The sequence below is a fragment of the Notolepis coatsorum genome (assembly GCF_963971535.1).
Source record: "Notolepis coatsorum genome assembly, chromosome: 14".
Taxonomy (NCBI): Eukaryota; Metazoa; Chordata; class Actinopteri; order Aulopiformes; family Paralepididae; genus Notolepis; species Notolepis coatsorum.
In genome coordinates, this window is record NC_140178.1 from 57,222,595 (window position 1) to 57,246,413 (window position 23,819).

The window sequence follows — 23,819 nt, forward strand, 5'->3', positions numbered from 1 at the left end:
GAAAGGAGGCTCTTTTGCCTACAGGTTGCTGTTTGATGTGATTACAGATTCTACCTTTAACTCATTCACTGCCAACGACGATTATACTCGTTATTGGCCGCCAATCGTTGATCACCAACAACGAGTATACTCGTTATTTGATCGTTATTTCTTTTATTCAATATTTCGATTCATTACAGGCCCACTGACTCGGGGTTAACATGGGGAATCCTCATGCCAATTTAAAAGTGCAATACCGGCCGCATCACGCTAGACGGCAGTATCGAGCACCCTTTCTACTCTTGTATCTTTCTCTGTGGGATGGCCCCAGGTCTTTTTTCCGTTGTTGGGCCAGGCGAGCGGTTGTCCCGGTTCCATTGAAGCCCGTCAAATATCTCCGATCCATATGTTGTGGTGAATTATGCCGTCGAGCAAATGGACATTGGATATACCAGATGGCGATCAAACTATTGGAATATTCTTTTTGGATTACTCCCGGCCACAGGTAAGGGCAATTTGACGTACATTTTTGCTTGATCCTGCAATGCTTTGATACCGATCGTGCTGATAACTGTTTTTAGTGTTCAATGCGAATGCCGTTACTGACAATCAAATAATCAGAAACTACCCCCCCCCCCTTTGATTGATTGATTGATTGAAAACTTTATTAACAGATTGCAGAATGGGTACAGTACAGTACAGCTCAATACATACAATTGTTAAGGGGATGCAGACCAGAGAAAGACTTTCATTTTGTTTACATCAGGGTCCCCCATTTTCAATTCATCATAACATTATATGACATACACGACATACAGATAGACAGTACTGCTACATCTATACATTTCATGCATTCATGATGGCACATAATAGCTATGATCTAGATTTGATTTCAGGCAAGAAACGGCAAAGTCTACAATGGAATCGACATATGAAATAATGAATTACCCTACCCATTTCATGAATTACCCTAGACCACTCTAAAACCATACTTATATTCACCACGGTATAACACGGGAATGCATGGATGGAAAAATTATCTCTTTTTTGCATCTTGACCGGAAAAAACTCAATGTCAAATGACTATAGTATTGTATCCATGGCTATTTTGATTTGATTTGATTTGAAATCTTTATTTCGAACATGCAATGAATACAAACAAACAATAACAAAAGCAAAACACAACTCAATCTACATGTTCGAAAAGGAGTAGGAAGAAGTATACACTTATTTAATCCTACCCCTTTTCCACTACTCAAATGAGTGTACTATTTTAAAACATAAAAAAGAAAAAAGAAAAAATATATATATATATATATGCAAAACAAAAAAACAAAAACTATATATGTAAAACATGAAAGAAATAAAATAAAAATGTAAACACCCGTGAATATCAAGTCCCTTCCTCATCCCTGTACCTTGTGAACATCATTTCCTTATACATCAGTTTGAATTGTCTCATGTTTGGACATTGCTTTAGCACCACATTTAGACTGTTCCACAGTTTCACTCCACATATCGAGATGCAGTATCTTCTCATTGTAACTGAGGGGTTACAAAACCCTGACTGTATTAAAGATTGTGATATATTAAACCACTACTAGTTATGTACTTTAATTACTGGCCAAACAGTACATCAAATATTGATGGTGAACACCCACACAAGAACACGGCATTGACACAGAAATTCTATTGGAGGGTTATTTATTATTATTAGGCAACGTTAGGTTACAGATTGAGAATTAGGGTCGCGCTTGTATGGCGAAGAATATACGTAAAGTCAGTCAAGAGCATAAGTCAATGAGAATAGTAGGAATACTATGATGGGTCTAAGCTGACGCCACCTGTTGTATAGCAATTATATAGGGCAACACCGGTACCAACTGGCGACACTGGGTTCCCTCCGGGGTGTAAAGCCGGGAGGGGTAGAGGAATGTTCGGGTACCCAGTCTGAGTCAACGAGTAATAAAGAGGCTCCAGGTACAGGAGCCGGTGCTTGTACTCCCTTGATCAGCAGACAAAGCAATAGTTGTAATCCAATATGCTCGACAGCATTGACGACAGCTAGCCAGCCCCTTCCACGAGGCGGGCCCGAATGGTAATCCTCACGAGGTTAAATCCCAAACGACAGTGGAATCAACGGTGCTCTTCTCCGGTGGTCACGGTCCCAAAGCAATATAATCCAACCAGAAATGGTTCTGCAATCGCCGGTGCCAATTCTCCTGTGTACATGTCCAACGGTTCTCGCCTAGGACTCCTCGGGTGTGGGCACGTATTTAGGCCGCACAGCCTGGATAAGTGCACTAGCTAAAGACACGACGAACCGATGGGTAATGCTACATACGGAAGAACTGTGGCCGCACGATATACAATAAATGATCGACTATTACTTCACATTAGATTAAGTCGAACTCAACGTTACTGCGTTAAACTCTGACATTTTAACATTCTATTCGCACGCGGTTCTCAATGCTCTATTTAGATGCAAGGTTGCCAGTGATGTACCTGAACGCGTTCAATGAACGATCGTTCATGAACGCGTTCGTATTTTGGGCGAACTTGAACTGAACGTACTGTATATCCGCTAAATGAACGTAATTGAGAACGCGTTCATTCTCAGCCCTGTGTAACGGAGTTCAAAAGTGCGTTCATTCTCAGCACTATTATAACGGCGTTCAAAGATGTGCCATATTTCATAATGCATTTCAGCCGAAAACTCAGTTAAAACACTGTAAACAGGCTTAAATATTATGCGTAAAACCACCCGATCTGGCAACCAGCCTGTCACCCCCTTCTACGTCATCAGACTCCTCCTCACAACAAGCAGTGGAACAGGAATCTGCGCGCAGATTAGAAGCCGAGAGCTGCAGCAGCAGCAGCAGCAGCACTCGCTCAGTCGGAGTCAGACTCTACCTCTAGACGTCACGTCGGCGTATGCATTTAAAAGAGTTTACAATTCAAACTATTTGATAAACTTCTACTTTCAGCCCGGAAATGCATTCTGATAAACTGGATTAAGGATAAGCCCCCATTTTTACAAATGTGGTATTATAGAGGGATCTTCGGTGTGCTCCTACCCCATGAAAGACACTGTGCAATGCATAGAGTCAAAAACGCTTCCTTTCAGGATGTGTGGGCCCCACTATTAGACTATTTTCCTGCTGAAATGTATCGGATCCTTCTAAAGGCCCAGTGCCCCATTGTATGGACAGACCTAGGATAGGAACAAATAAATATATGTATGTCTACATGTGAATGCGCTCGAGGCAAGTGCAATACTGTACAGTGCCTGTCTTGGTCTGCTTTCCTTTTTGCTTGTTTTTCTTTTTGTTTTGTTTTTGCTTGCTTATGGTGTGGATGATGGCATAGAGATGAACTGGAGGACCCCCCCCCCCCCCCCCTGTCCCAATGTGTGTTTTTGTAATGTAAGTAACTGTACGTGAAAAATCTATAATAAAAAAATAAAATAAAAAGAACTAAAAAGAACTAAATTAGTTCATTTTTGAAACCATGAACTTTAGTTCAACATTTTGAATTATGAACTATGAACTGAACTAGTTCATTTAAAAAAAATTGAACTGTGAACTGAACTAGTTCATGTAGAAAGTGAACTTTCCCAACACTGAAGGTTGCTCACTTCACTGCACGTTGACTCGTGGTGAAGGTATTACTAGTAATGAACGAATTGCTGCTGTTTACACCTGCGCCGTATTTATACTTAAGTGAATATCTAGTCCCAACCTCAGTTCTTGTCTCGTATTACTACGCAGACTCTGGGCATGTTCTGACATGCCCGGAGTTGCCTTTGAACTTGCCGTTGGGGGCTTGGTCGTTGGCGCCTGGGGCCGCTGTCCAATAGGAGAGCGAATATTACTCTGGTCTGTATGCAGGTAAAGGGATATTCCGTGTATATATATAAATAATATACAAGGTATATCAAACGATACATATATATATTCAGTTTCAAGTTTCAAGTTTCAAGTTTCTTTAATAGTTGTCATACAGAAGTACAGAATACTTTCATACAAAATGCTTCTTACTGTTACGCTCCAGAGACTGTGCTAGACAAGATAGTATCAAATAACATAGTATAGCATGTAATTTAGAAGAAGAAAATGAGGTCACAGTGTTCGGTATAGACATATGTACAATGTTCTGAGTTACCATATAATATACAATACTATGCAGTGTACTAATGTACAGTACTATCTAGTGCAAAGCAGAAATGGGATGAGGTACAATTTAGGTACAATTTACAGTAAGGTGTACGAGTTGTAGTGCAATCCTTCATCAATAAATATAAAGTGTGGGGAGTGGGTGCTACAGTGTGTTTGTTTAAAGTGGGTGTGTGCTATAAAGTGTGTGGAGTGGGTGCTACAGTGTGTTTGTTTAAAGTGAGTGTGTGCGTGTGGATGTGTGTGCTATGTGCGTTTGGTGGTTGTTGTTGTGTAGTGTTCATTCATTGTTCGTTTAGCAGCCTGATGGCCTGGGGATAGAAGCTTCTTCTGAGTCTTTCTGTGCTCGCCTTGAGACTCCGGTATCGCTTGCCTGACCGCAGCAGTTCAAAGAGGCAGTTGTTCGGGTGACTGGAGTCTTTAATGATTCTCTTAGCCTTGCCCTTGCAACGCTTGTTGTAAATGTTCTGGAGGGTGGGGAGCCCCCCTCCAATTGTGCGTTCGGCTGAACGTGTCACTCTTTGTAGTCTGCTTCGGTCTTGTGCAGTGCTATTCCCAAACCAGGAGGTGATGTTGCCGGTCAAGATGCTCTCTATTGTACATGAGTAGAAGTTCCTAAGGATCTTCTGACTGACTTGGAACTTCCTTAGGCGCCTGAGGAAGTAGAGGCGTTGTCGTGCCTTCTTCACAACACTGTCAATGTGTGTGGTCCATGTCAAGTCCTCGGATATGTAGGCTCCGAGGTACTTAAAGCTGTTGACTCTCTCAACCGGTGCCCCGTCGATGCTGAGGGGGCTGTAGTCCTTGACCCCCGACCTCCTGAAGTCCACAATCATCTCCTTTGTTTTGCTGACGTTCAGGGAGAGGCTGTTTTCCTGGCACCATCCCGCCAGGACCTTGACCTCTTCCAGGTAGGCCCTCTCGTCGTTGGCAGAGATCAGGCCCACCACCACTGTGTCGTCAGCAAATTTGATGATTGTATTGCTACTCCGCTGAGCCACACAGTCGTGTGTGTACAGGGAGTAGAGGAGGGGACTCAGAACACAGCCCTGGGGGGCCCCTATGTTGAGGGTGATGGATGAGGAGGTGCAGTTGCCTGCTCTCACCACCTGGGGTCTGCCAGTCAGGAAGTCCAAGACCCACTGGCAGAGGTCATAGTTCAAGCCCAGGTCCCTGAGCTTGGCTATGAGTATGGAGGGGACTATGGTATTGAATGCCGAGCTGTAGTCGATGAATAGCATTCTCACATAGTTCCCCTGCCTCTTGTCCAGGTGTGATGCTGCTGTGTGCAGCACATGGGCTATGGCGTCCTCCGTGGACCTGTTGGGGCGGTATGCAAATTGCAGGGGGTCCATGTTGATGGGGAGGGAGGAGCAGATGTAGCCCTTTACTAGCTTCTCAAAGCACTTCATGGCTATGGAGGTGAGAGCTACAGGGCGGTAGTCGTTGAGGCAAGCAGGCTTGGATTTCTTGGGTACAGGGATAATAGTGGACTTCTTCAGGCAGGTGGGGATGACAGCCTGTTCTAAGGACAGGTTAAATATGTCAGTGAATACTGGGGCCACATGATGGCGCTGCTCCGACCGGCTGCCTCTCTGTTCGCTCCGTCGAGACTGTGTTTACTTTTGTTAATATTTATAGTTTTTAGAGTTTTGTTCGTACCAACTGTTGGTGCATTTAATGTATATGACCGTCAGTCACTCATAGACATTGGATTACGGGAAACTTACCAACTGGATTACTCACTGGATCAGCTTTCCGAACCGCATCAATGGCCTGAAGAAATTCTCCGGAGATCAGGACCAGATCCTTTGTTCCTAGACCCCAGGAACAGAGGAACCAGACGGCGAGGGAAGAGGGCTGGGATCCGTAACAGGCTGAGATCCAGACGCCACCGTACACCACTGCCCAGTATATTACTAGCCAATGTACAATCAATTGACAATAAACTGGATGACATCCGAGCAAGGATTCAATATCAAAGAGACGTTAGGGACTGCAACGTCCTCTGCTTCACCGAGACGTGGTTGACGCCGGACGTCCCAGACCACGCAATTCAACCGGCTGATCACTTCTTTATCCACCGCAAGGACAGATCAGCAGAGTCCGGTAAACAACGTGGAGGAGGTATTGCCTTCATGTTTAACAAAAATTGGAGTGACCCAACTAACGTGAAGGAATTATCCAACCACTGCTCCCCAGAACTGGAATATATAACCATCAAGTGTCGTCCCTTCTTCCTCCCGAGGGAGTTAACGGCGATCGTCCTGGTCGGAGTGTATATTCCACCGCAAGCCAGCAACAAGGTTGCGCTCTCCAGACTACACGACGAGGTAAATAGAATCCAAGAGGCGAATGTTAACGCCGCCATTTTAGTTCTGGGAGATTTCAATAGCGCCAATCTGAGAAAGGTATTGCCTGACTTCTATCAGCATGTGACTTGCAACACCAGAGGCGGTAACATCCTAGATCACTGTTACACGCAATTTAAAGGTGGCTACAAGGCTCATTCTGATAGTGGCTTCGGTAAGTCAGATCACGCATCCATTTTTCTTTCACCAAAGTACAGACAGAGAATTAAAAGTACTCCCGTAGTCTCGCGAGAGGTGCAGAAATGGGATGTGACGTCAGAGGATACGATCCGGTCAGTGTTTCACAACACAGACTGGAATGTGTTCCGCGACACAGATAACATTAATGCCTACACGGAGACAGTGCTGGACTATGTTTGTACTAGGGTGAAAGAAACAATCCCCACTACCAAAATGAAAGTTTACCCAAATCAAAAACCCTGGGTAGACAAATCCGTCCGTGAAGCTCTGAGAGAGCGCACCAAAGCATACAACGACGGCCTAGAGGCAGGCAACATGAATGACCACAAGGTGGCGCGATACAACGTAAGGAGGACAGTGTCAGAGGCCAAACGACGCTACAGGGATAAAATTGAACTCCAGTTTGAACAAGCTGACTCTAGAGCTATGTGGCAGGGGCTCAAAACGATGACAGACTACAAAGGCGCCTCCCTCAAACTGAACAGTGACATCTCCTTAGCAAATGACCTCAATACCTTCTATGCGAGGTTTGATGCTGGTAATAACAACACCAGCTCACAAGCCTCGGCAATGGGGGGGGGGGGGGTCGGCTGCTGATGGAGGCGCAGTGTTCAGGGTAACAGAGCATGAGGTGAGGCGGACCTTTAAAAAAGTGAATATCAGGAAGGCAGCAGGTCCAGACGGCATCCCCGGCCGCGTCCTAAAAGTCTGTGCCGACCAACTGGCCCCAGTATTCACTGACATATTTAACCTGTCCTTAGAACAGGCTGTCATCCCCACCTGCCTGAAGAAGTCCACTATTATCCCTGTACCCAAAAAATCCAAGCCTGCTTGCCTCAACGACTACCGCCCTGTAGCTCTCACCTCCATAGCCATGAAGTGCTTCGAGAAGCTAGTAAAGGGCTACATCTGCTCCTCCCTCCCCATCAACATGGACCCCCTGCAATTTGCATACCGCCCCAACAGGTCCACGGAGGACGCCATATCCCATGTGCTGCACACAGCAGCATCACACCTGGACAAGAGGCAGGGGAACTATGTGAGAATGCTATTCATCGACTACAGCTCGGCATTCAATACCATAGTCCCCTCCATACTCATAGCCAAGCTCAGGGACCTGGGCTTGGGCTATGACCTCTGCCAGTGGGTCTTGGACTTCCTGACTGGCAGACCCCAGGTGGTGAGAGCAGGCAACTGCACCTCCTCATCCATCACCCTCAACATAGGGGCCCCCCAGGGCTGTGTTCTGAGTCCCCTCCTCTACTCCCTGTACACACACGACTGTGTGGCTCAGCGGAGTAGCAATACAATCGTCAAATTTGCTGACGACACAGTGGTGGTGGGCCTGATCTGTGCCAACGACGAGAGGGCCTACCTGGAAGAGGTCAAGGTCCTGGCGGGATGGTGCCAGGAAAACAGCCTCTCCCTGAACGTCAGCAAAACAAAGGAGATGATTGTGGACTTCAGGAGGTCGGGGGTCAAGGACTACAGCCCCCTCAGCATCGACGGGGCACCGGTTGAGAGAGTCAACAGCTTTAAGTACCTCGGAGCCTACATATCCGAGGACTTGACATGGACCACACACATTAACAGTGTTGTGAAGAAGGCACGACAACGCCTCTACTTCCTCAGGCGCCTAAGGAAGTTCCAAGTCAGCCAGAAGATCCTTAAGAACTTCTACTCATGTACAATAGAGAGCATCTTGACCGGCAACATCACCTCCTGGTTTGGGAATAGCACTGCACAAGACCAAAGCAGACTACAAAGAGTGACACGTTCAGCCGAACGCACAATTGGAGGGGGGCTCCCCACCCTCCAGAACATTTACTACAAGCGTTGCAAGGGCAAGGCTAAGAGAATCATTAAAGACTCCAGTCACCCGAACAACTGCCTCTTTGAACTGCTGCGGTCAGGCAAGCGATACAGGAGTCTCAAGGCGAGCACAGAAAGACTCAGAAGAAGCTTCTATCCCCAGGCCATCAGGCTGCTAAACGAACAATGAATGAACACTACACAACAACAACCACCAAACGCACATAGCACACACATCCACATGCACACACTCACTTTAAACAAACACACTGTAGCACCCACTCCACACACTTATAGCACACACCCACTTTAAACAAACACACTGTAGCACCCACTCCCCACACTTTATATTTATGGATGAAGGATTGCACTACAACTCGTACACCTTACTGTAAATTGTACCTAAAATTGTACCTCATCCCATTTCTGCTTTGCACTAGATAGTACTGTACATTAGTACACTGCATAGTATTGTGTATTGTATATTATATGGTAACTCAGAACATTGTACATATGTCTATACCGAACACTGTGACCTCATTTTCTTCTTCTAAATTCATGCTATATTATGTTATTATGTTATTTGATACTATCTTGTCTAGCACAGTCTCTGGAGCGTAACAGTAAGAAGCATTTTGTATGAAAGTATTCTGTACTTCTGTATGACAACTATTAAAGAACTTGAACTTGAACTTGAACTTGAGTTGGTCGGCACAGACTTTTAGGACGCGGCCGGGGATGCCGTCCGGACCTGCTGCCTTCCTGATATTCACTTTTTTAAAGGTCCGCCTCACCTCATGCTCTGTTACCCTGAACACTGCGCCTCCATCAGCAGCCGACCCCCCCCCCCCCCCCCCCATTGCCGTGGCTTGTGAGCTGGTGTTGTTATTACCAGCATCAAACCTCGCATAGAAGGTATTGAGGTCATTTGCTAAGGAGATGTCACTGTTCAGTTTGAGGGAGGCGCCTTTGTAGTCTGTCATCGTTTTGAGCCCCTGCCACATAGCTCTAGAGTCAGCTTGTTCAAACTGGAGTTCAATTTTATCTCTGTAGCGCCGTTTGGCCTCTGACACTGTCCTCCTTACGTTGTATCGCGCCACCTTGTGGTCATTCATGTTGCCTGCCACTAGGCCGTCGTTGTATGCTTTGGTGCGCTCTCTCAGAGCTTCACGGACGGATTTGTCTACCCAGGGTTTTTGATTTGGGTAAACTCTAATTTTGGTAGTGGGGATTGTTTCTTCCACCATAGTACAAACATAGTCCACCACTGTCTCCGTGTAGACATTAATGTTATCTGTGTCGCGGAACACATTCCAGTCTGTGCAGTCAAACGCAGACCGGAGCGTCTCCTCTGACGTCAAATCCCATTTCTGCACCTCTCGCGAGACTACAGTTTAATCTGGCCCTTCACAACACTCATGGTAGTGCGTACATTTAGCACTTTTAAATTGAGTTCTCCCCTCAGATTATAACCCCCCTCCCTATCAAAGAACAATTCTTGAATGTTTCGTGGAAGTGCATGACTTTTTGCTTTATACATTAATTGTGCTGTTTTAAATTCCACAAGATCATTTAACTTTAATGTTTTTGACTTTAAAAATAATATGTTTGTGTGATCACGATAACCTGCAATGTGAACTATCCTTATGGCCCTTTTTTGGAGTATAAAAAGTGGTTGTAGTGTAGACTTATAATTGTTTCCCCAGACTTCAGCACAGTAATTTAAATATGGTAAAACTAGTGAACAGTAGAGAATGAGTGATTTTCTATCCAGAATGTGCTTTACTTTACTCATGACTGAAATGCTTCGTGACGGTTTAGATTGGACATGTTTTATGTGAGGTTTCCAACAGATTTTATGGTCTATTATTACACCTAGGAATTTATTTTCATAAACTCTTTCAATAATCACATAATTTATTTTAACTTGTACTTGAGTATTTAATCTACAGTTTCCAAATAACATAATTTTAGTTTTGCTCAAGTTCAATGATAATTTGTTTCTATCAAACCATTTTTTTAATTTCTTCATTTCAGATGTGATGACCTCTAAAAGCTGCTGGATATTCTCACCAGAAAAAAAAGATTAGTGTCATCCGCAAATAAAATACATTTAAATATATTGGATACTTTACATATCTCGTTAATATACAAGATGAACAGTTTTGTACCCAACACTGACCCCTGGGGGACACCACAAGCAATGTCCAAACATTCAGATTTATAATCTCTCATTGTCACAAATTGTTGTCTTTTATTTAGATAGCTTCTCACCCAGTCCAATACTACCCCCCTGATCCCATATCTTTCCAATTTCCTGATTAATATATCATGATTAATACTATCAAATGCTTTTTTTAGGTCAATGAATACTCCAGTGTGACGTACGTGGGTTGGTCATTATCATTATTACTGTATTTGGAAGACCATGTGAACATTAGATTAGTATCGTTTGTGTGTGTGTGTGTGTGTGTGTGTGAACATGAGAGCTAATGATATCTCTTCTTCTCTTCCTGTCAGGTGCTGCCCGTCCCTATACTGAAGGGTGTTGATTGCCTAATGAAGGACAGCTGATGGCAATCACATCAAGAGGGGCGGGTGCACAAGTAGCTGACAGCACACACACACGGGAGTCTCGTTGCTGGAGTCACTTGCCTTATGGTATAGTGGGGAGGCTGCTGTCTCGCTTATCTATGGCCTAAGCACAACACTGTGTGGCACGGTGCCATCTTATTTGCATGGAGTGTGGGTTAGACTCCACAGCTGTGGTGGCCTGGGATGGGCCCAAGGTAGTATCGTGACTACTAAGTGTTTGTTTGAGTTGTCTCATATGTATGTCTTGTTTGTCCTCCCATACCTTTTCCCTTTGTGTGTGTTGTGGGTTGAAATCCCCACTGACAACATCCCTTTTCCCTTTGGAAAAAGGCCGTGGGTTGGAACCCCCACATTGCAATAAAACATAATTTACCATTTGAAAAACATCTTTGTTTACTATCTGCCTACCCGGGACTGTTTGAAAAGCATTTTTCTACTGATGGGGTTGTTTCTGCTCATGTACCACCTGCCCAGTTACTATCTTGTATGGTCGATAGACCTCTGTACATGACATGGGGGCTCGTTAAGTTTGCGCAATTGTATGGTTCCTTGTTGGTAAAATAACGGGGTGACTTGTCGATTGAAGCATATCAGGTGTAATAAGATAGCGTTTTCTAAATTGGTAAGTTAGTGGGTTCCATTGTCCGTGCACAGTTGATTGATGTAAACCATTATTGTTGTGATGCTCTTAACCATTCTATTTTTCTGCCACATAGGTAACAGGGGTGGGTCACCTGCTTGGCTAGAGGGTGGGGGGCACGAGTCGTGATTCCGGTGGAGCGCGCAATGAAATCGGTAAGCGACTGAAGATATGTGTAGCCTTTCATCCAGGTAGTGGAGTAGTTTATCTGGGATAGGCTAGAGTGACACAGGTGACTCCTAGTTGAGTGGTTAGGACCATTTGTTATTGTTTTCATTTAGTAGATGTGGTCAGTTGGATTGTTTTGGTTAAGAGGTATAAAAGCAGAATGTGTCTATTATTATTGTGCACGGTCATGGTTAATTAAGTGAGGACGTGATATATATATATATTTTTTTTTTTACGCACGCATAAAAACATAATATGGCTGCGTCAGCGTTTGTTTTTGAAGTCTTCGTGGCGGATCCGACAGAGGATCAGGTGAAAGGTTGCACTAAGGCGGAATTATGCCTTATTGCTAGGCATTATAATATTACTGTGCAAAGTTCCCAATCCAAGGCGGATATGAAGGCAGCTGTAATAGCGGGGTTGGTGGAGCAACAGGTGTTTAGCACGGCTCGGGGAGTAGTGAGTCATAGTGATCAGGAGGTTGAACACACTGGCGAATGGGTTGACTCTTCCTTGCGTGATCTTAACCCGGAGGGTGGTGCTATTAGGAAGAATGGTAGTACGCCCAGAGCTGAAAGTGAGGGCGCGGGCGATTCGGATAAAGAATCCACGTCTTCTGGCCATGCGCGCTCTAGTCTGCGTTTTGCCCGTCTCCAGATGGAGGAGAGAGCGCTTTTGCGCAGAGAGGACAGAGAGGACAAAGCAGCTGTACGAGACAGAGAGGACAAAGCAGCTGTACGAGACAGAGAGGACAAAGCAGCTGTACGAGACAGAGAGGACAAAGCGGCTGTACGAGACAGAGAGGACAGAGCAGCTGTACGAGACAGAGAGGACAAAGAGAGGGAGAGGGAGAGAGACAGGGAAGAGCGAGGAAGGGAGAAGGAGAGAGATAGAGAGCTCCAGATTACACTAAAGAGGATGGAACTGGAGAGTGTTGGCTCTTCTTCGCCCTCATCTGAAGGTTGCCAGGGCAGTTTTAATGTTGGGCAGCATATTGCTATGGTTCCTGTTTTTCGAGAGTCTGAGGTGGAAGCATTTTTTGTTAATTTTGAGCGGGTAGCGGGGGCTGCGCATTGGCCGGAGGATCAGTGGGCACTATTAGTGCAATATAAGCTCACGGGTAGGGCTCAGGACGCATGCCAGTTATTATCGAAGGAGGACAGCATGGTATATGAGAAAGTGAAGGGTGCTGTCTTGCGCGTATATGAACTGGTGCCGGAGGCGTATAGGCAGCGGTTTAGGGGACTAAGTAAAGCTCCCTCGCAAACACATGTGGCATTTTCCCATGAACGGATGATGTTCACTCGTTGGTGTGAAGCGTGTAAGGTGGATGGGGTCGAGGCTTTGAGCGAGTTAATCCTCATTGAACAATTTAAAAAATGTGTGCCCGAACACATGATAATACAGTTAGAGGAGCGAAAGGTTTCTACCCTCCAGGAAGCTGCAGTTTTGTGTGACGAGTTAGCAATGATCCACAAAAATGTTTCTGTACGAAATGGTGTGTATGTAGGAGGGGGCGCGTTTTCTCCGTCGGGGCCGCCGTATCGCGGAGGTGACGAGCGACCATTCTGCCCTCGCTCACCGCCGTCTCGAAATGCCTTGGGTGACGAGCGAGCATTCCGATCACGCTCTCCGCCATCTGAAAGGGTGTGTCATTATTGTAAAAAAGAAGGGCATTTTGTGAAGGACTGTCATGCGCTAAGGGATCGACAGGAGACCAGGGAGTCAGCCCAGGAACCGAAAGGGGTGGGGTTGATTGGTACGGTGTCATGTCCTGACCAGCATAGCTTTTTTGAGCCCTTTTTGTTTGATGGTTGGGTGTCCCTGTCGGGTAAAGTTGGGGACTACCAACGGGTGAGAATACTCCGTGATACAGGAGCCTCTCAATCGTTCATCCTGGCTGATGTGTTACCATTGGATGTGGACTCCTGTCGGTCGAGCGGATTGGTGAGAGGTATTGGCATGGGGTGTGTGCGCGTGCCGTTGCAGAAGGTGCATGTACAGTCTGCACTGATCACAGGTTGTTTTCCGGTCGCGGTTCGCCCATGTTTTCCCGTAAAGGGCGTGGATTTCGTCATGGGGAATGATATCGCTGGGGGTAAGGTCGTCCCTGTGTTGGAGGTTGGAGACGCTCCGTTTACTAACTTGTTGTGTGATGCATTGATTAATAATCACCCCAATGTCCCTTCTATTTGTGCTGTCCCTAGGCATTTTGAGGCGGGGGATGAGGTGTTTATTGTGCTGCCCACGCCTAGTACGGTGCTCACTGCCCGGTTCTCAGGACCTTATGTGGTAAGAGGAAAGGTCTCTGCCACTAAGTATATGTTGCATACGCTCGGGCGGCGGAGGAGGACACGCTGGTGTCATGTGAATAGGCTAATGGCAAGTCCTGCCCGCGTCTCGTCGGAGTTGAGATGTGACAGGACTGTTGTTTCACATGCTGTGTTGTGTTCTAATGTGCCTTACAGGACGCACGGGGTTGATGTTGGGAGTGCGAACACCATTGAGCAATTTGCGTATGGTTGACTGCAGTATACCGTCATGGCCTCGGTATGAGGAAGGTGCCAGCCACGTCCGGCGGCTGATGCGTCTGGTATTGGGTGAGGTGGTGGTTGACCGTGTGGGCCCAAAATAGGGGCATGTGGTCTATATGGAGTGTGATTTCTATTTATTTTTGTTCTGTTGGTACTAATCGGATGTTGGTTGATAATAAGTGATAATGTTTTGCTAACCCTGCGGGTTCGCTCTTATGGGGGGAGGTGTGACGTACGTGGGTTGGTCATTATCATTATTACTGTATTTGGAAGACCATGTGAACATTAGATTAGTATCGTTTGTGTGTGTGTGTGAACATGAGAGCTAATGATATCTCTTCTTCTCTTCCTGTCAGGTGCTGCCCGTCCCTATACTGAAGGGTGTTGATTGCCTAATGAAGGACAGCTGATGGCAATCACATCAAGAGGGGCGGGTGCACAAGTAGCTGACAGCACACACACACGGGAGTCTCGTTGCTGGAGTCACTTGCCTTATGGTATAGTGGGGAGGCTGCTGTCTCGCTTATCTATGGCCTAAGCACAACACTGTGTGGCACGGTGCCATCTTATTTGCATGGAGTGTGGGTTAGACTCCACAGCTGTGGTGGCCTGGGATGGGCCCAAGGTAGTATCGTGACTACTAAGTGTTTGTTTGAGTTGTCTCATATGTATGTCTTGTTTGTCCTCCCATACCTTTTCCCTTTGTGTGTGTTGTGGGTTGAAATCCCCACTGACAACATCCCTTTTCCCTTTGGGAAAAGGCCGTGGGTTGGAACCCCCACATTGCAATAAAACATAATTTACCATTTGAAAAACGTCTTTGTTTACTATCTGCCTACCCGGGACTGTTTGAAAAGCATTTTTCTACTGAGGGGGTTGTTTCTGCTCATGTACCACCTGCCCAGTTACTATCTTGTATGGTCGATAGACCTCTGTACATGACATCCAGCTACATGTTTTTTCTGATCTATGGAATTTGTGATTTTTTCAATGAGTTCTATTAATGCTAGTGATGTTGACCGGTGTGTTCTGAATCCATACTGGCTATCAGTGAGTAAATTATGTTTATCAATGAATTTATCTAATCTGTTGTTGAAGAGTTTTTCTAATATTTTTGAAAACTGAGGAAGTAGAGAAACAGGCCTATAATTTGTGAAGTGGTGTTTATCTCCACTTCTCCAACAGGTATGACTTTTGCTATTTTCATTTTATTCGGAAATCGACCAGTTTTGAATGATAAATTGCAGATGTGCGTGAGTGGTTTTGAAATCCCACTAATGACATTTTCAATTCAATAATATAGAATATAGATTTAGCTCTACAAACAAGGTGACTAACTCCCATCGTTTACAGTGTGGCAGTAGCTACCACAGGATAAGGCTAATAGCTGGCTGCCAATGAGTTAAGTATCCTTTTTTTTTATTATTATTAATAAATTTTACTTGGGGTAATAGCAGAAGCTTTCTTTTTTTTTTTTTTTTTTTTTTACTTTATTTTTTAGCGTTTATCGCTTTTCTGGTCAAGCATGACCGACAGAAACAGGTTGAAATGGGATGTAGAGCAGGGGAAGACATTCTGAGAAATGACGGCGGGTCCGGGAATCGAACTCGTGTCCCCCAGATCCGTGACGAGCACGGTTTTCCCCGACGCAGAAATAGCGCCGAGATATGCGGTGAGCTACGGGAGCTCCCCTGCAGAAGCTTTCTAATGTAATCAAATGCATGAGACCAGTGTGATCGGTTGCTATGGGAGACTAACATTGGAAGTGTGTGTGCCAGCAGGTGATCACTGTTAAGTTTCAAGTTCAAGTTTCTTTAATAGTTGTCATACAGAAGTACAGAATACTTTTATACAAAATGCTTCTTACTGTTACGCTCCAGAGACTGTGCTAGACAAGATAAGTATGAAATAAAATAGTATAGCATGTAAATTAGAAGTAAAAAAAATAGGTCACAGTGTTCAGTATAGACATATGTACAATGTTCGATGCAGAATAGAAGTAACTGAGTTACCATATAATATACAATATACTATGCAGTGTACTAATATACAATACTTTATAGTGCAAAGCAGAAATGAGATGAGGTACAATTTAGGTACAATTTACAGTAAGGTGTACGAGTTGTAGTGCAAATCCTTTATCAATAAATATAAAGTGTGTTCAGGTGATCTAAAGTGTGGAGAGTGGGTGCTGCAGTGTGTTGTTTGCTTAAAGTGAGTGTGTGCGTGTGGACAGGGCCGCCTGGGAGAAATGCAAGGCCCTGTGCGAGATTTAAGCACAAGCCCCCCCCCCCCAAAAGGTAAAACAAATATATATATATATATAATTTTTTTTTTTTTTTTTCATACAGTCAACATATTCTTAAATAATAGCGCTGCCCAAGGCTGGGCATGATACAGTCAACATATAGCAAGAGAGAGAGCGAGAGAGAGCTCCTGTTCTACAGTCAATATACAGTGTACAGAGAGAGAGAGAGAGAGAGAGAGAGAGAGAGAGAGAGAGAGAGAGAGAGAGAGAGAGAGAGAGAGAGAGAGAGAGAGAGAGAGAGAGAGAGAGAGAGAGACACATTGGAAAGAAATTGAAATGCTATTTGGCCCTAAACAGAGAGTACACAGTGGCAGAATACCTGAGCACTGTGACTGAAGATCCTTGACTAGGTACAGACTCAGCGAGCACAGCCTAGCCATCGAGAAAGGCCGCCATAGGCAGACTGTGTGTGTTAGAAAGAGAGAGAGAGAGAGCATGTGTGTTTGTCGTGTGTGTGTGTGTTAGAGAGAGAGCATGTATGAGAGAGATAAGCAAAGATGAGCCCCTAAAAGATATTCAACTTTTAATGGAAGAACAAAACAGAAGGAAAAGATAACTTCACAAAGGCAACATGAATATACATAGATCCAAAAGGACAAAGATCAACACTTAAATCCAAAGAGAAGAGAGTCTATACCAGAGAAAACAAAGTAGCAAGGACTCGGAGCCAATGGCCGACATCAGCTAAATAGGCTAGCCAGGTACTGACACCAGGCCACACACAGCTTTGGCCAACGGCCCAACGATACCCAAGCTACACAAACAACCAAGACAATTCACACACAGCACATGTCGTATCTCCAAATGTTGTGAAGTAACATATGTTTTGCCTGGAAAAAAACATCGTTATTAACAAAACATTCGGGAGGGGAAGGAAGGAAGAGTGGGGTAATGTCATGACATCTCTTACCTGCACCAAGGAACGCAGGGCGAAAGGCCGCAACACAGGTCTCCACGTTGACGAAAGGCCTCTCGCTGGCGGGACAAAAAGAAGCTATGGCCGGAGCCTTGTCATGGTGCAGGCCCGACTACATCTTCTGTCAAAGATGATGTCGTAGTCAGAGTGCCAGAACCCCCTGCTATTCTCACGGCTAATGTCAATGGTCGTAGCACAAGCTAACAGCTAACTCTAGGCTAACTGATAGCATCAAACTAACGTTCCCAGCCGAGCGCAGCCGGCAGCTAACGTCGTAGCTAAACAGCTAACTAGCTAACAGTTAGCTCAACCCGGCTATCGCTAACCATTAGCTAATGCAGAAGCAAGCTATGCGGCTACCACTGAAAAACTGTACAACGTGAGAAAAGCAATACAGGTGCTGACACCAGGCCACACACCGTTAGCTACTAGTACTACAACAGCTAGTCGGCCAGTTTGGCTCCAGAGAGAGAGAGAGAGAGAGAGAGAGATATCCACGGCGGGAATAGAATAGAGTGCATTAAAAACTCACCAAACGTCCAAGAGGATGGAGACAACCGCGTGGAGTTGACGAAGTTCATCTGCCGAACGACCATCCTCTTCATCTTGGCATAACAATGCTGCACGCGCTGTCTCTAGGTTAGCTAACGCTAGTTAGCCTTTAGCTAAGCTAGCTACTAGCCGACATCATCATGGCTATATCCCGACTGAACCACACTTAATATTATAACGTAGCTAAAGCTAACTAGCTGTCCCTGTCTTTAGCCGGGATGGCTAGCCTGACTGAACTGTCTAACATGCAACAACTTTCATCTTCAGTCCATCTGCCGAACGATGTCCTCTTCATCTTGGCTGGCATAACCTCCAATGCTGCATGCGCGAAATAGTCAGACGCTAGTGATGGGTCGGTCATGAGCGACTCGTTCATAAGAGCCGATTCATTGCCGTGAGCGTGAGTCGAATCGCTCACGTCTGGCAATGAGTCGGTTCACGCCCCTCCCCCCCCCCCCCCCCCCCCGGCACGCACACAGACACACACAATGAACTCAACAGACGCTACCTTACCTGTAACTCCTCCCCTCATTGAAACCAATTCTGCTGCCTGCAGAGCCTCAGAGCCAGGAACGTGTCTAATGTGAAATATATAAGCATATAAGCAAAACTAGATTTTAGGTCTGTGATGAAAAAGGGCCTCGCGGGAAGGGGGGCCTCGCAAAAAAAAAAAAAAAATAAATAAATAAAAATTAAATAAAAAAGATAATAAATAAAAAATATTTTATTTAAATTTTTTTTAATTTTCTTTTGTGCGAGGCCCCCCTTCCCGCGAGGCCCTGTGCGACCGCACTGCTCGCACACCCCCTGAGGTGGCCCTGCGTGTGGATGTGTGTGCTGTGTGCATTTGATGGTTGTTGTATAGTGTTTATAGTTCGTTGAGCAGCCTGATGGCCTGGGGATAGAAGCTTCTTCTGAGTCTTTCTGTGCTCGCCTTGAGACTCCAGTATCGCTTGCCTGACCGCAGCAGTTCAAAGAGGCAGTTGTTCGGGTGGCTGGAGTCCTTGATGATTCTCTTAGCCTTACCCCTGCACCGCTTGTTGTAAATGTTCTGGAGGGTGGGGAGCCCCCCTCCAATTGTGCGTTCGGCTGAACGTGTCACTCTTTGTAGTCTGCTTCGGTCTTGTGCAGTGCTATTCCCAAACCAGGAGGTGATGTTGCCAGTCAGGATGCTCTCTATTGTACATGTTACTGTGGATGTTTCTGGACTCTTCCAATTAACTGAACTTTAGCAAACTAGTTTCATTCTAGTAGACTTCTCGTCTACTACATGTATACCTAATATCATTTTACAATTGATGTTAATGATTACATCATGGTTACATTTAATGATTATGTCCTGTGTCAGGCTCACTGTCATTCATTAATTCACTCCAGCCTCCATCACTGTCTAATATAGTTAGTGGATTGAAATGTGTGTGTCTGTGTGTGTACCTTGGTGAACAGTCTCCACCACTGCCAGTTCTTGAGTATGAGATAACAGGCACAATTCCTCTGGATCACCTTCATAGCTGTCAGCTGCTGTTGTCTCTTACTGAACGCCCTGCAACCACACACACAACACAACACATACACACAGAGGAACGGTCAAATCTACAGGGTTCTCATGGTCATGGAAGTGTATATGTGTGTGTGCATATGAGGTATGATTTGTGAGTGAAAGGTATTGTGTACACAATGAAGCCAGAAATCCTGTGTGCTTGTGTGTTCATGTGTGACGGATCGTATTGGTCTGCTCTGCGTTGATGTTAAATGCTTATGTCCCGAGGGGGAGTCGAACAGGGGAGCTCCCGCGCCGCGGGCGACGACATAGGCCGCTGCACTAAGAAGTGAATCCACTCCTATGTACCGTACCTATGCGTATATTAACCCTGTTATGAGGAAGTGAGTTTAACTTATCCGCCCGTAATGCCACAGTCACTTGTCAACACCCCTGTTTCTGTGACTGTGGATATACTCACAGGCTTCCCCGTTACACTCACCTCCCTAAACTCACGCCCCTCAGGACATCTGGGTCACGGCACCACTGTGACGGATCGTATTGGTCTGCTCTACGTTGATGTTAAATGCTTATGTCCCGAGGGGGAGTCGAACAGGGGAGCTCCCGCACCGCGGGCGACGACATAGGCCGCTGCACTAAGAAGTGAATCCACTCCTATGTACCGTACGCGTGTACCACTTCCGCAACGGATTTGATTTCCGGGGTTGGCCTGATTGGCCACTAAGCCCACGTGACCCTACGCTGGCACGCCCCCCTTATCCCGCTTACGCCTGAGAGTCACACACCAGCTAGCGGCAGCCAACCCAGAGAGCCTTGCTACTACTAGCCGAGTGATGAATGAAGCTCTATCTGTTTCACCTAACAGCACTATTGCTCCGTGATCATAGCCATCCATCTCTAAAGCTAACCACTATTTGTAAAAGCCACAACCACGTTACCATATGTAATAATGTAAATCATTGTGTCGTTGCCTTTGTCCTTGCGGGTGTTTTGCCGGGGGAGCTTGTGGACGTGACAATAGTGGTGGTTGTAGGGTGTTTGAGCTTGTAGCGCTAGTTAGCTCATAGCTACCCAGCTTGTTAGCCAGCATGAATACCCGATTTAAAATGGTTCTCTCCTCCTTGTATACCCTTGTCCTCACAAGTATTCTGCCAGGGAACTTATGGACATGACAATAGTATTTATAAGGTGTTTGATCATTGTGTCGTTGTACATATTGTGTATACACTGTTGCGTTAGAAGCTAACGATAGCTGCGAGCTAACTAGGCTACAAGCTCAAACACCCTGGGTGTCGTGGTATGGCGTTAGCACAACAATAGCTACCAGGCTAAGCTGCGTTAGCTTCTAACGGTGTATACACAATATGTACAACGACACAATGATTTACATTTATTACATATGGTAACGTGGTTGTGGCTTTTACAAATAGTGGTTAGCTTTAGAGATGGATGGCTATGATCACGGAGCAATAGTGCTGTTAGGTGAAACAGATAGAGCTTCATTCATCACTCGGCTAGTAGTAGCAAGGCTCTCTGGGTTGGCTGCCGCTAGCTGGTGTGTGACTCTCAGGCGTAAGCGGGGTAAGGGGGGCATGCCAGCGTAGGGTCACGTGGACTTAGTGGCCAATCAGGCCAACCCCGGAAATCAAATCCGTTGCGGAAGTGGTACACGCGTACCGTACCTATGCGTCTATTAACCCTGTTATGAGGAAGTGAGTTTAACTTACCAGCCCTTAATGCCACAGTCACTTGTCAACACCCCTGTTTCTGTGACTGTGGATATACTCACGGGCTTCCCCGTTACACATGCATCCATCTTTACCTATATTTCTAAATGCATTACAGTATATACTGTCTTGTATATGCTAGGGGCGTAACAATCTCAATACAGAATAGTACTGAATCTGAAAATGTGTTACAAACGTATTGTGTGCGTGTGCGTGTGCGCGCGTGTGTGTGTGTGTGTGTGTGTGTGTGTGTGTGTGTGTGTGTGTGTGTGTGTGTGTGTGTCTGTGTGCGTGTCTGTGTGTGTGTGTGTGTGTGTGTGTATGTGTCCTCCTCCTCACTTCCTGGCTAGGAAGCCCCGGGCTTGGGCCTGGAAGGCGATGATGATGACAGTGAGTTTGAGATCCCTCTCTTCCTCCAGCTGGGCCAGCACTCCGGTCCTGAAGAACATCTTGCTCTGACCGATGCGGTACAGGTTGGTGTCCAACTCCAGGTGTTTCACCTATAGGACAGAAGATCAGTGATTGATTGATTGAAAACTTTATTAACAGATAGCAGAATGGGTACAATACAGTACGGCTCAATACAAACAGACATACATAAGGGTCCTCCATTTTCAATTCAGCAAGACATTTATGACATACCAGACATACAAATATACAGTACTGTGTAAGAAAAAAGAGATCATGAAAAAATATACATCCGAAGAGGAAGAAACTGTACATTGGAGGGGGTTGGGTGGGGGGGGGGATTTTGACATTTTCCGGGGCCAGTTTCTAATTGCAGCCACCCATAGGTGCTCTTTGAGTCTTGATATAGACCCATATATAGATAATTGAGTAACGCAGACAAATAAATAATATGACTCAGTTGTATGTTTTCAGAGGAACAATGTTTTCAAACTTTATAAGTTAGAGTGTTGTGTTCACTCATAGTTAAAGACAGTAGAGGATGAGTGAGTAGATCTCATTTAATTATGAACTAGGCCTAGGGCTAAGAGTGAATAGATCTAATTTGATTATGAATCAGAGCTGAGTGTGAGTAGATTTAATTGAATTATCAACCAGGGCTGAGAGTGAGTAGATTTAATTTAATTATGAACAGGGGCTAAGAGTGAGTAGATCTAATTTAATTATGAACCATGGCTGAGAGTGAATAGAACTAATTTAATTATGAACCAGAGCTGAGTATATATATGGACAATACATACCAATATATAGACATAAATGTGACTCGGCCAAGACTCATGTCTGGAAGTCACATCACGAGAAAATTAATGAAATGTTTTTAGTTTTTTTCCCGTATTATCACAGTTTGAATGTTTAAGAACATATTTACTGCAACAGTTATAGTATCTATAAATAGTAAAAACGTGTTTAATCCTTTCACTACCACACTACAGAAGGTTAACCCTTTACTATCACACCACACCGGTAGTGTGGTAGTGAAAGGGTTAACCTTCTGTAGTGTGGTAGTGAAAGGGTTTAAAAGGGCAGTTTGTGTTGGAGCAAAAGGCTGAGCTTGATCAATCATTTCACTAACGAAAGCCTCTAGCAAGCTTCGGCCCGCCGTCTATTGGGGGCAGAGTGACATTTACATTAGAATCACATGTGGTTTCGTTGGCAAATCGCCAGCCACGGGCCTTTGTGTTGCGGAGGAGGATGAGGATTATGTTAGCGGGTCACAGCGTCAATGACACCAATAATTGGACAATGTCACCCAGAGGAGAGCAGATCTATTTCCTCAACTATTTTCATATGTAGTAGGCCCAACTAGAGGAAAGCTCAAGAAACAGCGTCTCCAGTTCACAACAGGTCTGCTCTCCTCCGGTTGACATCTGACACGTTTCTTGGGGGGGGATACAGTTGAGCTCTTAACTCATTCAGCGCAAATCACGAGTAAAGTTGGGTTAACTAGCCAACCGTTCAGCGCCAATCACGAGTATAGTCGGGTTTTAATCGTTATTTCTTTTATTAGCTATATCCATTCATTTTCATCCATCCAGCCTGATGTTATCATTGGGAATGGGTCTGAGCTCGCAAAAAAGCAAATACCGCCGTCTACGCCTTCCAGCCGGTATTGCACTCTATTAGAAATGGTGTGGTTTCTTTTCTGGGCTGATCTGAGCCATGCGGGCGGGGGTTTAAATACTCAGGCGAGGCAGGCCTTTACAACGATGGCATGGGACACTAACCCCGCCCGCCCGTTCATGTGTAACGCTCGGTAATGTCCGGGACATGATCACTGTGGATAACTGGAATGGCGATCAGATAATTGGATTATTTTTTTTGCATTACATCAGAGACCAGGTAAGGACTCTATATATAAAATCTTGCGTTGATCTGATATTTCTTTATTAGAC

At 45.2% G+C, this 23,819-nt stretch overlaps 1 protein-coding gene across 1 annotated transcript in view; it reads right to left on the reverse strand.

The window, feature by feature from the left end:
* Positions 1-23,819, reverse strand: part of LOC311240534 (myosin-14-like) — a gene marked incomplete at both ends in the record, with an annotated part of 182,806 nt that overhangs the window by 71,148 nt on the left and 87,839 nt on the right. The window contains 2 exons of the mRNA XM_084329113.1: positions 19,666-19,774; positions 21,799-21,959. Of these exons, the coding sequence (XP_084185239.1) occupies positions 19,666-19,774; positions 21,799-21,959 (270 nt within the window). The remainder of the gene's footprint in view (positions 1-19,665; positions 19,775-21,798; positions 21,960-23,819) is intronic.